Source organism: Vespa mandarinia, chromosome 15 (genome assembly GCF_050613455.1).
Source record: "Vespa mandarinia isolate Hongniang chromosome 15, ASM5061345v1, whole genome shotgun sequence".
NCBI classification, from domain to species: Eukaryota; Metazoa; Arthropoda; class Insecta; order Hymenoptera; family Vespidae; genus Vespa; species Vespa mandarinia.
The window spans coordinates 3,657,501-3,672,500 of record NC_140824.1 but is presented as its reverse complement, the minus strand read 5'-3'; the positions used below and the strand labels follow the sequence as shown (position 1 = coordinate 3,672,500).

At 32.5% G+C, this 15,000-nt stretch overlaps 1 protein-coding gene across 5 annotated transcripts in view; it reads right to left on the bottom strand.

The window, feature by feature from the left end:
- LOC118444563 (lachesin) overlaps positions 1 to 15,000 on the bottom strand; it is a 259,607-nt gene that overhangs the window by 170,695 nt on the left and 73,912 nt on the right. For all 5 annotated transcript variants that reach the window (XM_035872946.2, XM_035872945.2, XM_085661502.1 and 2 more), the window contains one exon: positions 14,484 to 14,593. In XM_035872946.2, coding sequence (XP_035728839.2) covers positions 14,484 to 14,593 — 110 coding nt within the window. The remainder of the gene's footprint in view (positions 1 to 14,483; positions 14,594 to 15,000) is intronic.

The following is a 15,000-nucleotide window of genomic DNA, read 5'->3' as shown; positions in this document are numbered from 1 at the left end:
GACGTTAAAGTCGAAATTGAGTAAACCGATGATGATAGCCGTTTCGCTATACGCGTGATGTATCACGTTCAACGAGGCTCAACAAGTTTTTTTGAATTATTGCCGGTGAGAGGAGAGAGAGAGAGAGAGAGGAAGAGAGGAAGAGAGAGACGGAGAGAGAGAGAAGCACGAGTAAAAGTGCAATGGGAACAAAGATTTCACGGTCATTGACGATTTGTGACTGCGTTTATTTACAAATCAAACGATTATTATATTCTGTCCATTTGTTGTATTCCTTGTTAGATATATATATATATCCTACCGTAAATGTCATTAGAAACAAAGAAAAAATTAGCGGGAAATACGTCCCTAATAAGAAAAAAAAAGTAAGGGGAATCAGTTTCGCAGAAAGAAGAAATAAGAAAAAGAAAAAAATTGGAAAATAAATCGTATCGATCGCAATTAATCATGATAGATTAATTCGATAATAATATAATAATGACGCTGTTCGTTTTGAATTTTCTACCATACTCGTGTATATTATATTATTATTTGTTCCCATTCGAACGATTAGATATTTGAATTTTTCTTATGAATGGTAAATATGTAGTAGAGGTAGTAGATGGTAGGTGACGCTTAAACTCCCAAGGTACATTACAAAAGGGGTTCCGTATGTAGACGTTATTGCAGAAGAGAACGATATGCGACCATTTATTTCCTATGACGGGCGTAACAATGACAAAAAGGAAGCATTAATCACGGCGGCTCGCGATGCCGGTCGGCCCATCCGAGAAAAACAAGTATCACGATTCTCTCTTCTTCGGTCTTTCACGGTACGCTTATTAAACGTACTTTAAATACTAAAAATCATGGTAGAGAGAGAAAGAGAGAGAGAGAGAGAGAGAGAGAGTTAAAGAGAGAGAGAGAGAGAAAGAGAAATGTAAAAGAAAAATCGAGTTAAAGTGGAGGACCGAGAGAAGCCGACCCTCCGGAGAAAATTTATCCAAAAGTTCTTCCACCAAAGATAAATTAACGACGGCGAAAATCCCGTATAGAAAAGGATGTTCAATGTTGGGAGGGTGGGCTGGGGTGGGGTGGGGGGAAATGAATGAGATAAAAAATTCACTCTGTTTCCGGGTCATCCCATCTCTTCGCAGAGTATTACACGTAACGTTACGGGAATATTTTCAAGAGCTGTTAATGAAAGTGAAAGAAAAATACAAATGAACAACAAGAAAGAAAAATAGAGAGGTAAAGATAAACACGTAACAAGAAAAAGAACAACGAGAGAAAAGTATACATTTACAAAAGAAAAAGAAAATAAAAAATAGAAAGAGAGAGAGAAAGAGAGAGAGAGAGAGAGAGAGAGAGTGAGTGAGAGAGAAAGAGTGGAGAACAAATCGGATATCGACAACACTAAAATTTCACGACTACGTCGTAACAATTTCGATTGATCGAAGTAGTCAATGGCAATGTTATCGTTATTGTTTTGTTGTTGTTGTTGTTGTTGTTGTTGTTAGTGGTGGTGGTGGTGGTGGTGGTTGTGATGACGGATAAAGTTTTCATTCCATTCTATACTCTTAAAAAGAAAGGTCGTGTTCGCGAAAAGAAAAGAATTACTAGAGGGAGGCGAAGAGCAAAGGACTTTTCGTAGGTTTTCGTGAGGACCCATCCGAAATCAACGGTCGGGAAAATGAGTGTCATCTCTTCTGGAACATGCTGTGTGTCTCAACGGAGTCTTCCCCGTAGTCTTTGTCAAAGAAAATCTCGCGTAAGGACGATGAAATTTTATATTCTCCTTGGATGGATCTTGTCACGAATCGAGCCAATCTACTCACAGCGATTATTATCATTACTGTCATACGTTACGTATATTGCATTGACTGACAAAAAGAGAAAGAAACAAAGAGAAAAAAAAAAAGAAAAGAAGAAAGAAAAGAAAATGTGATGCGAATATATTAGATATGCCTTCCTAGTTTCAATTTTGTTGTTGTTTTTCTTTTTGCTGGTTAATCTTTACATCTTTTATATATATATATATATATATATATATATATATATATATATAATTTTTTTTTATTACAAATTTGCAAACACGATAGTTATAATTATTTCTAATAAAAGTGATTATATTGACATATCTTCATATTAGTACAATCTATGTAAAATATTTAATGTATATATATATATATATATATATATATATATATATATATATACATATATTTAAGGGGATCAGAAAGTAATGTCGCTTTCTTAAATTAAATTCAAACGAATAAATATTTAACAAGTTTTTATTTTTAATCACAATTAAATATCGACATGCGCAGAAACGACATTACTTTCCAGTCTACTTAACATATAAAATAATAATAATAATAATAATAAAAGCAAAAGAAAAAAAAAATAAAATAAAAGAATAAAAATCTATTCGTTCGATAGGTATCGATTTTTCTTTTTCCAGCTGAATTGTTTACGTAGAAATATATTCGTTAATAGCACCTTTTGGCACGGTTCCATTTTCGAACACACTTGTTGCGACAATTCGAGACATTCTAATCTCTTTCACTCTCTCTCTCTCTCTCTCTCTCTCTTTCCCTTTCTCTCTCTCTCTTTTTCGAAAAAATGATTTAATCTAAGTTTTAAAAATATTACCATATTATAGATGAAAAGGAACGCGCACTGGTAAACGAATTATAAATGATTTATCGACATTTATATAGATCCGTTCATTTCGATTGGATCTAAATCGGTATAATTCAACCGGTAATCCTAGTAATAATCGTTCCCACTCGTATGTTTACGATCTTTTCATAGACGTTGGAAATGTTATAAAATTCACAATCCGTCGAATTTTAAACGCGTCAACTCCTCTCGCACTCTTCTCTGTATTTACTTGCACCATTCCCCCACTGCCATTTATATCGCACGAGGCGATGAAATTTTTACAACGCCTCTCGTTCTAGCCTTATCGTTGAAAAGACGAGAGATGGATAGATAGATAGATAGATAAAAAGAGAGAGAGAGAGAAACGGTCCTGAAATTATCGTTATCGTTATCGTTAAAGCTCGATATTTTTACGATCGATTTAAAGAAACTTTGACACCTGTACCTTCTCGTGAAAAAATAATATGAAACTACTTCAACAATTTTTTCTTATTTCTTCTTTTTTCTTTTTTCTTTTTTCTTTTTCTTCCTCTTTCTTTCCATTCAATTTTTCCTTCCAAACTGTTGTTATTATACGAAAATTCGATCACGATATCTAATACTAAATATGTCCATGTATATAATATACATATATACATGTATTATCTATTGGATTGATTTATAAATAAGTATTGATATTCGAAATAGAACATCGTTTACATACATATAAATCAATCCATTGATAATAAATAATATAATAATAATAATAACAATAATAATAACAATAATAAATAAAAATAATAATAATAATAATAATAATAATAATAATAATAATAATAATAATAATAATAATAATAATAATAATAATAAAGATTTTTGTACAAAGGAAAAGAAGGATTTAGCGGCTTAGAAAGAGAAGAAAAGAACAAGAGGAAAGAAGAAAGAAAAGGAGACAAATAGAGAAAGAGAGACAGAGAGAGAGAGAGAGAGAGAAAAAGAGAGAGAGAGCGAGCGAGAGGGAGAGAGAGAAAGAGAGAAAGGAAAGAAAGGAAGGAAGTGTAAGGAAAAAAAAGAAAACAAAAGAAGAAAAAAGCAGTAACAAAAAAAGAAATTAGAAGGGCGGATGCTGCGGCTGGCACTGCGGAATTTTAGGAAATATCTCGGCCCCCGTTGCCGTTCTTCGACTTTCCTGCGGAGAGAGAAAATATTCGAGCTGCTAGGTGCCGTTGGTACGAACGCCGACGCGACTCGATCGTAAAAGGGCTGACACGGTGAGTGGGTGGAAGTGTGATAGAGAGAGAGAGAGAGAGAGAGAGAGAGTGAGAGAAACAAAATGAAGGGTGGGGATAAAAGGCTGGGAGATTAACGCATCGATTAGTTCGAACACGGCGAAACACTCTTCGGCACTTTGGCACCGCGTGTGTGCGATTCCGACGCGTTCTTTTTATTATTCCATCGCTTTCGAAAGCTACGAAAGCTCTTCCACCTCCCCCCTACTCCCGAACCCCTCCAACCCCTCTCCATTCCTACTATCACCCCCGACAAACTCACCCTCTCACGTCTCATCCTCTTTCTCTCTTTGCTTCTGTCTGTCTGTCTGTCTCTCTTTCTCTCTCTCTCTCTTCCTCTCTCTCTCTCTCTCTCTCTCTCTCTCTCTATCTCTCTCTATCTCCAAATCGGATAGAAAAGGATAAAGCATGCGATTTTCATCGTTCCTTTCCTATATTAATTATTCTTTCTTTCGCTTTTCTGTTATCTTCCTATCGAATATTTTCTAATAAATATTTTTGTGACAGTTGTTTACGATTATTTCTATTTAACACTTCTATTTCTTTTGTCTTTAGTCTACTTTAAATCTTCTATAATTCACATTTTTCTTTTTTTTTTCACGAAGCTGCATTTAAAATCGTTATAGTACGCGATCGTTAATTTTGTTTCGGTCCACGATTGAAGGATTTAATTTGGGGAAATTAAATGCTTCGAAAGGAATATATATATATATATATATATATATATATATATATATGTATATATATATATATATATTATAGAGAAAAGGAGAGAAATTCAGGACGTTAATATCGCGAGCATTTTATCCTTTTCTCTTTTTACTCTCTACGTTTTAAATAAAAACCGAAGTTCTGGTATATAAGTTTAGCAAAAGGTTTCTTAAATAAAACGCAAGTGCCATTCTTAATCGTCTGCTTTTAAAATTAAATATCTTTGAGTTTTTTTTTCTATTCTTTTTTTTTTTCTGTCGTAATCAGAGCAATTTTTTTAATTACTCGACTACTATTTTTGATTTAATGTAAAATTTAAAGAAGAAAGAAAAAGATAAGAAAAGAAATAATAATAATAATAATAATAATAAAAATAATAATAATAATAATAACGATAATAATAATAATAAAAATAATAATATTAATAATATAATCACATGTAGATTTTATTCTGGTATTTTTTAAAAGAAATTTGATAAAATTGTATAATAAATTTATATTTTAAATTGAATTCTCAAATAAGCAAAAGAGAAAGAGAGAGAGAGAGAGAGAGAGAGAGAGACAGAAAGAAAGACTAAGAATAAAATAACTTCTTTTAGGAATAACAATTGGAATATTTTCGCGTTTGCGAAAGAGTGAAATAGTATAGAAGGAAGAGAATAAAAAAAAAAAGAAAATGTAAAGAAAAAAAAAGAGTAGAAATAAAAGAAAGAAAAAAGAAAATAGAAATAAAAATGAAAAATAAAAATAAAGAATATCTAATATAAAAGAAAGAGAGAGGCAAACAGAGGGCAATCCACGAGAAGAAAAAGAAAATTGAGAAGAAAGAGACAGAGACAGAGAAAGAGAGAGAGAGAGAGAGAGAGAGAGAGAGAGAGAGAGAGAGAGAGAAAGGGAGTGAGACGTAGGAAAAGAAGGATTTGCATCGACTCGTTGAGAAGGATCTGCCTTCGAAGTCTTACTTCAGTCGAACAACGAATTCCATTACTATCGAGAACTCGAGATGAACGAATAATGGCCTTCGTAACGTCTCTCACTCTTCTTCTTCTTCTTCTTCTTCTTCATTTTTTTTTTCTTTTTTTTTATTTCCTTCGAATCGGCCTCGAGTGTCGTTTGCGAATCCCTAGATCATACAAATTTTCTCAAAAGGGAACGATCTCTCGACCTTTTTCGATTTCTTTGAAGAATTCACATACCTTCCTTTACACATCTCGTTGACGTGGCTCCTGAGAGGAGAAGAAGAAGAAGAAGAAGAAGAAGAAGAAGAAGAAGATGATAAAAATAAAATCAATTTATTTACAGAACAAGAAATGATAATTTCTCTCTCTCTCTCTCTCATAATATTCTTCAACGACGATTTCATCTTAACGAATCGATATATTACGATTGAAACTATTCCCTTTCGTATGGAATATTTCAAATAAAACATTTTTTAATATTCGTTACACGATACATACATATTTATTATCTCTTTGTTCATCAACCAAGGACAAGTAAGATATATAAAAATTCTCTTATTTATCCTTTGGAATTTCTTCTGCGCGAAAGATTAGAAAAAAAAACAGAAAAAAAAAATTAGAAATTTATTTAAAAACGAAGAAAATCTAAAGGATGTTGACACGTGAAAGACCCTAATCCTTCAAATTGAAGACATCTGGCGCGAAATAACAAACGTGTACATATATATATATATATATATATATATATATATATATATATGCGTCAGACACAACATACGCATACACAATACATATATATATATATATATATATATATGTATGTATGTATGTATGTATGCATATAACTACATCCCGTGAGACATTGGAGCGATCGTACACAATACACGACGCGTTTCCTTTCGCGTTTCTGGTACCTTCATCGAAACTGCATAAGCTCTACTTACCCAGACGCAGCCATAGTGTTAGCTCTGGTTTGGGGTTTGGCCGCGCCAAGCCGCGTGTTTGCGGTTTTGCTGTCGGTGCTCCGAAGTAGACTCAGTACACTGTGTGTTTCTCTTCTATATGTGTATGTATGTATATGCTTTTACGTGTATTAGCAAGTATGTATCTATATGCATACATGTTTGTATGTATGTATGTACACGTAGCTAACTCTTACATTCTCAACTCTCCCTGTAGATTCCTACATATATATATATATATATATGTATATACATCTCTCTCTCTCTCTCTCTCTCCCTCTCTCTCTCTGTCTCTCTCTCTCTCTCTGTCTCTCTCTCTCTCTGTCTCCTTCTGTCACTTGTGTGTATTCCCAATGACAGATTCGAGTAGACAGAGAGGATAGAAAGGGGAATCGGGCTGAGGTATGGGGAGAAGAGAGAGAAGGTGGTAATGGTGGTGGTGGTGGTGGTAGTGGTGGTGGTGGTGTTGGTGGTGGTGAGAAACGATCGATATAACGATAGATGTCCTGCGGGTGGACAACTAGCACGAAACCTTCCAGCTTATCGTCGATTCGCGCGAGCCACCAATGATTCGAGGTGGATGGAATCTGAACAGAGAGAGAAAGAGAAAGAGAAGAGAGATAGATAGAGAGAGATAGAGAGAGAGAGAGAGAGAGAGAGAGAGGAAAGAGAAGAGGTAAGAGATAGTTTAGGCTGATAATTATATAAAGTATGAGAAGTCTGAAAAAAGCTTTTGAATTCGAAGTCGACAGATTTTTGACGATTGAAAAAGAGATTGTGTACAAACTGCTCGTAATTATTTCTTATGAATTAAAAGAAAGAGAGAGAGAGAGAGAGTGAAGAGCGGGATAAGCTTTAGATATCCCTAATCATCTCTCTTTTATTTAATTTTCTTTCTCGTAATAAATTACTTGTATCTATTGAAATATCGATATTATTTAACAAAAATATTTCTTTCTTCTTCATTTGTCAATAAAAAAAAGTTTAAATTTATATATATGTATATATATATATATAGATATAGATATAAGTATGAAATAATGAGGGAGTCTTTTATTCGAACTTTGATTTGTTCGTACCGAGTGTCGGTTCGAAGCCATCACTTTGTAACTCCCGAAAGCGGGCAACCTCGTTGTAGCCCACGGCAGCTCTTAGGGCGTAACATCTTAATAATACAACCTGCTACAAACTACCCCCCCAGTTCATTACCCATTCCAGTTTAAGGGCGAGAACGAATCGAGGATAACGAAGCTCTCAGAAGTCGAGACGAGACGGTATGGTCCCGACCAAGCGGCAATTGAAAAATCGTTCGAGCTAATTAATTGGAGAATAATCCGAGGAGAACTTTAATAGCTCCGGCGTGGCCACGTTGAAACGACAAAGTATATACTATTACTATACGTTGGTATGGAATGAAAGATGAAGCGAAATCGAGATCAAAGGGATCGAAGAAAAACGGAGAAATCAACGAATGAATTAAAAATGTCGTTCCTGACTCGCGTATGGGAGTTTCAAAGAATCAACATGTTTTGTTCATTTCTTTATTTATTTTATTTTTTTTTTTTTTTTGTTCTCTTTCTTTCTTTCTCTTCTTTACTACAAGATATGAATTTTTGAGAAAGAGAGAAAGAGAGAGAGAGAGAGAGAGAGAAAAGAAAATGAAAAAGATCAAGTATATATCTTAAAATTCAGATAAAAGCGATAACGTCGTTTAAAATAAATGTGATAAAGAAGAAAAAATTCTTTCGTCGAATCGAAAAACAAAATCAAAACGATCGAAGGAAAAAGAAATATAAAGAGAAAAAGAGGAGAGAGAGAGAGAGAGAGAGAGAGAGAGAGAGAGAGAAGAAGTAAACAAATGAATTAAATATCTATGACTCCCATAGGTCTCTCAACGAGCGTGAGAAAAATCTAAGATACTTTTTCAGGTGTGAATCGTCGAAATAAAAAAAAAAAAAAAACAAAGAAAAAGAAAAAACAATAAATAAATAAATAAAAAGGAAAGAAAGAAAAAAGGAAGAGGAAAAAAGAGGTGAAACAAAGAAGAAAAAAAAGGAAGAAAGAAAAGAAAAGATCAAGAGAAAGAAGCTTCGAAATACGTTCTCTTATCGAGTCGCATCTAATCCACGTCCTATTTCCGCAGGCGATCGTTGGATCCTATCTTTTCCTATCCTCTCGGTGACCATACCCAGCAACGATGAAAATAGCAAACGGATTTCGTATCTACAAAGATCGCACAAGTTCGCACGCTCGAAAATAAAATCTATGAAAAATCGACGATGGCCCTTTCCGCTCTTGCATTTTATTCTCACGAAGAAATGTAACAGTTCGAATCGTTTTACATTTACCAGACGAACATTAGAATAAATTATAGAAAAGAAACTTTATAATATGTATTGGAAAACAATTGATTTTGAGAGATCTTCATTTTCGATTGAACTTTAATATTGTCTATGATCTATTCTCGATTGATTTTATTAATCGATCGTATCTGTAATTTTTTGCAATTTTCAAAATATATATATATATATATATATATATATATAAAAGAATAATCCATTATAATTAATTCATTATAATTAATTAAATCATATTAAATAATAATTTATTTTTTCATTTGTAAAAAGATATATAAACATTTATCTGAGAAAATTTTAATCAAGAATACCAACGACAAGATTATCCACGATCGTAAATCTTGGATCTATTCTCCCGTTTATTCGCCCGAAGGAATGAATTTTTAATCTACCGATTAAAGAATCTAAATCGGACGGGCATTTGAAAATTGTTAATTATATTTGACATAGACATTTCAATTCACGAGAATTAAATCGAAAACAATAAAATGATCCATCAAACGACGGAAATGCCAGAAAAGATAAATCTTTTATCTGTCGTTACTGTCGATTATAATTATCATTATCGGTATATACAGTAATTATCGATAAGCAATAAATCTGAAACGTTAGGAAGGAAAGATAAAAATAAATAAATGAAAAAAAGAAAAAAGAAAAATTGAATTAAATTAAAAAATAAAATAGAAACAAAACAAAAAAGAAGTAAAGAAAAAAAAAAAAAAAAAAGAAGAAAAAATAAAAAAATAAAAAAGATAATCGATCGCTGACAACGCCGCGCCGTGAGCGAGGATTAAAGCTTTCGATGGTAAGCTCGAAAATCGCTTTTCACCGAATTACCAAGCCATGTCTATCGACGATCGCTCGAGGCCCGACATTTTTTACAACATTTTCACTGGCCGACCATATTTGTTTCGTTCTGTTCGATACGCTGCAGAGAAAAGGGACGTGGAAGCTTTAAAGGGCTACAAAACATGAATTTCTCGCTACGGAGCTTTCACTCATTCCCGAGTTTTTCCTATTGACTTGGAGTAGATAGCATAGAATTTATATATATATATATATATATATATATATATATATATATCGATATATGTAAATATCGATCTCTGCTTTTAACGTTATTTCTATTATTCAATCTCTCTTATATACGAAGTAATTAATTACAAATTGAATGGACACTTATCCGTTAAACCAAAAAATTACAACTAATAATTCATAGATCGTCAAAGCGATTTTTCAATGAAACTAGTTAGAAAAAAAAAAAGAAAAAAACTATAGTAACTAATCGAAAACATCAAAAAAAAGAAAAAAAAACAGAAAACAAAAAATAAAAAAAAAATAAAAAACAAGAAATAAAAATCCATCCAATATGTAGCAATTTGTCAATGAAACTCCATAGAACGTTATTAGAACAATACAATGAAAAATCTCGTCGAAGATAATCAAAGGAAATACGTGTTATAATGGAACTAGTAAAAAAAATCATCGAAATAATTCAGCTCGAAGAAGTTCTCATCGAACGTCATAAAAAAAAAAAAAAAAAAAAAAAAAAAGAAAAACAAGAAAGAAAAGTGGATGAAGAAAAGAAAAGGAAAAAAAAACAAAAAAAAAACAAAAAAAAAAAGAAAGAAAAAATAAAAAAGAGAAAGAGAGAAAGAGAAAGAAAAAGGGAGAATGATATTCGACGAAAAATGGACGATGTTAAATTTGGCATGATACACCGAATGATTTTATATCGTGACCCAATGGTCGTGTTAAGGTTTACCTAGCAGGATAGTCTCTTCCTCACGAGCTCGATACTAACCCTTAGTGGCCCTTAGTGTCCCATGTAAAAGCCAGTAGGGAGTTGGTATGGCGCTAAACACGCACTTAAACTACCCTTATATCGCCTTACCCAGAGAGAGAGAGAGAGAGAGAGAGAGAGAGATATCGGAACCTATTACCCTACGATCAACCGACACGCTACTTCTATTTACGACGAACAACTCCGAACTGAAGGTCGACCGCACTGGGACACCTCGCGTAATAGAATTGTTTACCTTCGTGTTCGTCTCTTTGAATAGATCAACCTATGATATACGTAAACGTAAACGTATGTTCATACGAATACGTATTATTTACGACAATCAAAATATTTTTGTTTTCATTTTCTTTTTTTTTTCTCTTTTTTTTTTTTTGCCCCTCTCTTCTTTACACACACACACACACATTTGTTTTAAAGATATCCGATCAATTCTAATTCTATTTCTAATATATATATATTAGATTTCTATATGAAATATATATTTCTAATAAATTTCTAATATATTTCTAATATATTTCTAATATATATATATATATATTTCATTCTTTGCAATTAATAATATTATTGCTATTAAATATGATATATATCCATTGGCCAATATTTATTTCATTCTTATTTATATCTGTCATTAATTAAATATCATCTTACCTTTCCATTAACATTTTTTAATTCAATAATCGTTATATATATATATATATATATATATATATATATATATATATATATATAAAGAAAATGAAGTACTTCACCTGTCGAATTAATTCCATGAAAAATGAAAAATAATTTGCGATCTTTTTCCGTCTAATATAATTTCAAGGGAATATATATAAAACAAAAAAAAAACGAAAAAAGAAAAAAGGACAAAAAAAGAAAAAGAAAAGAGTAAAAGAAAAAAAAAGAACAAGAAAAAGAAGAAAAGAAAGAGATTATATTATGTATTTATTATAATCGACAATACGATTATCTTTACCTAACCTTCTCTCTCTCTCTCGCTCTCTCGTTCTCTCTCTCTCTCGTCATTTCCATTCGCTCTTTTCGCGATCTTTATCAAAAGTATAGTGAAACATGGAAAGGATAGAAGATCGAGTGGAGACAAGATAAAGGATATTATCCGGGTAACGTAGAAACGGGGACACACCAACGATACCTAGAAAGACTTTCTCTGGATTACGAAGGCCATATTCAAGGTGCTACTTTTGGCTTGACGTGTAAAGTAAGAAGACGAATCGTCTTCCTGAATAAAGATAAAACGTGCCACCAAAGCCAAGGAACATATTCCAAGAGTTTCCTTGCGTGAACCGCGAAGGCTCTCTTGCTTGCTTCTACCCATTTATATCGATATCATATAGTAGTTCGGCAAACGTACCTATCATCTCTCCCTATTTATGATAAAATTGTTATGGGGCTGGAGATAGGGGGGGGGAGGGGAAAGGGAGTGGAAAAAGTAGCAGTTCTGGAAAACTACGCAAGGAAATAAAATGAAATAGCGAAATATGTGAATTAAATTATTGTAGTCTTTGTTTCCCTTTCCTACCCCTCTCAACCCTCTCCTCGCTTAACCCTCCAACTCTCGCTCTCTCTCTCTCTCTCTCTCTCTCTCTCTCTCTCTTATGCCTTCCTCTCTCTCTCCCCACCACCTCTTCCTCTCTCGCTCTTGCCCACCGCTTCACTTTTCTTGCGACAGACGGAATCGATTCGTGTTCTACGATCTTAACCCGAAAATACTTTGCCGTCGTAAATTTCACGACGTCAGTTTATTTCTACCCCACAATTTCGTAGAACTGGAACATACTACCCTCTCATCCCCTCTCCTCAACTCCATCCCTCTCTATACCCTTCTACTGGTCTGTTCCAGTTCAGACGTTAGTTCTCCTAGTAAAAGTTCAAGGACCTGAATCATGTTTACTGTATCCATATTGTTTTCTTTCACTGTGTTTACTCTATGTTATATTGCTATTATATATATATATATATATATATATATATATATATATATATATATATATGAGCATGTGTGTATTCGTACAATTTATCGGAATTTATGTTATATGAAAGAGGAAAGGATGATTCTTCGTTCTTTATTTTTATCGTTTAACTCAAGATAAATGTATTAAAATCTTAAATTGTTCATTAACTAATATATTTATCTTTGTCTAACGACAAAGATAAATATTTAATGTTTAAGCATTGGACGTTCTCTTTATTAAATTTATTAAATTCAAGATTGAAGAAGAAAAAAAAAGCGATAATTCTTAAAATATATCTTCTTTTAAAAGATAAAAATACTTCAGAAATGTTCATTGAAGAAGTATGACATACTTTTAATGATAAAAGTTTAAAAAAAGAAAAAAAAAAAAAAGAAAAAAAAGTGAGAGAGAGAGAGAGAGAGAAAAGAAAGAAAGAAAAAGAAATAATGGAGCGAGCAAAAAAAGAAAGTTTAATAAACAAAAATTCGTGATTATATATAGAAATGTCGTAAGAAAATATAATAAATATAATTTTACCATATCATTCGACAATTTAATAATTTAATGAAATCTCTCACCATCGACGGATTACGTTCATTAAGATAGCTACGAGTAAGCACGTAAATCTCGTAAATTCCGATGTTCGTAGCTATTTTATGTGTGTACGTAAATTTCGTGAATGATTTTAAGTAAGAAGGCTGCGGAAAGACTGTTGAAACTGCAAGCAGTCATCCGCAACTTGTTTAACAAACACACGTCGACGACTTCGTCAGTGCTTCTTGTAAACGACTCGCGATACGTCACAACGGGTTTCTAAAGCGTTCTTAAAGTAAAACCGAAGTGAAAGGTGTGAAGAACATCAGCCTAGTTGAGTACCGTCAATATACATTTGCATCTTGCAAACAGAGTTCTTTCGTGTATGTATGTATGCATGCATGCATGTATGTATATATGTATGTATGTATACACGCGTATGTGTGCCGATTGATGCACGTGCATGCGTGCATACGTGCGTGGGAGATATGTGCGCGTAAGAAGACATTTATGACATCTAAAAGCAAACTTTCTTTACAACTTTGTTGTCATAAGACGTACTATAATTTGTCGGGAATATTTACAATGTAAAAGATGTAAAATATCTGAGAGTCTATATGATCGTGTGAATAAGTTTGAAAATGAAAAGGAAAATGAAAAATGTAGATAAAGAAGAGGAATTAAAATAGGAATCTTTTATCGTTCGTTATTCCAATGTCTATCTATTGTCCGTAAGAAATTGTATTACTTCGAAAAATATTATATTATTATCATAAGAGATTCATTGTACATTTTTCTAATATTGGATTAAAAAGAAAATTAGAATTAAAATTAAAATTAAAATTAAAAAAAAAAAGAAAAAAACAAGAAAGAAAGAAAAATTATTTTTAAATTTTCACAATGAATTTATGCTTTTTCAAATTTAACGTCTATCTTTATTGTAAGATATAAAAGTTAATGAACAATATATCTTGATGAATTAACTTTGATCCATTCATCCTTTCTAATAATAAATGAAAAAGGATGAGATTCTGTTAAACGTAAAGATCTAAAAAGATTTCTTTTAGAATTTCACGTTACTACTAATCCTTCATCCTGACAAGTTTGCTCGAGTGAATTATAAAAGACAGAATAATTTTTAACTATTATCCCTTAACTATTTATTATTTCGATATTTCGATGGATCTCGAAGGATCATCGCGTATCGCGTTGATTTAAATTTTGTCGATCTCTTTTTTTTTTTTTTTGTTTTATTTTTTTTTTTTTTTAACTCACCTTGAACGTACCCAAATCCTTCACGCTGCATGCCAGTTTAACGTTACGTCCTGCCGGTACCGTGATATTTCCTATTTCAGAGACGAACTCAGGATCTCGTGCAGTGGTAACTGAAGGCAGAAAAAAGACCAATTGTGACAGTGACGATGTTACAGCTCGTGCTTTCAAAAATTTGTTAAAAACAAAAAAGTAGTGGGAGAGAAGAGGAACGAATCAAGAGTGAGAGAGAGAGAGAGAGAGAGAGAAAGATAGATAGAAAGAAGGAAAAGAGAGAAACACTCGTTGAAAATGTCCGTCTACGTTAACATCTGACGAATGAATCGTGACTCTACGTTTTTGCGTTCCGTTTCTTCGAAAAATTTGCACGAGAATATTGTTGAAACATGCACATTTGCATATATCTCGTCACAAAAAAAGAAAAAAAAAAAAGAAATAAAAAAGAAAAATATTTAACAGAAATTTTGTTAAACTGTACTGTTGAGAAAATTCAACGTTACGATCGATAGAAAAATCTTTT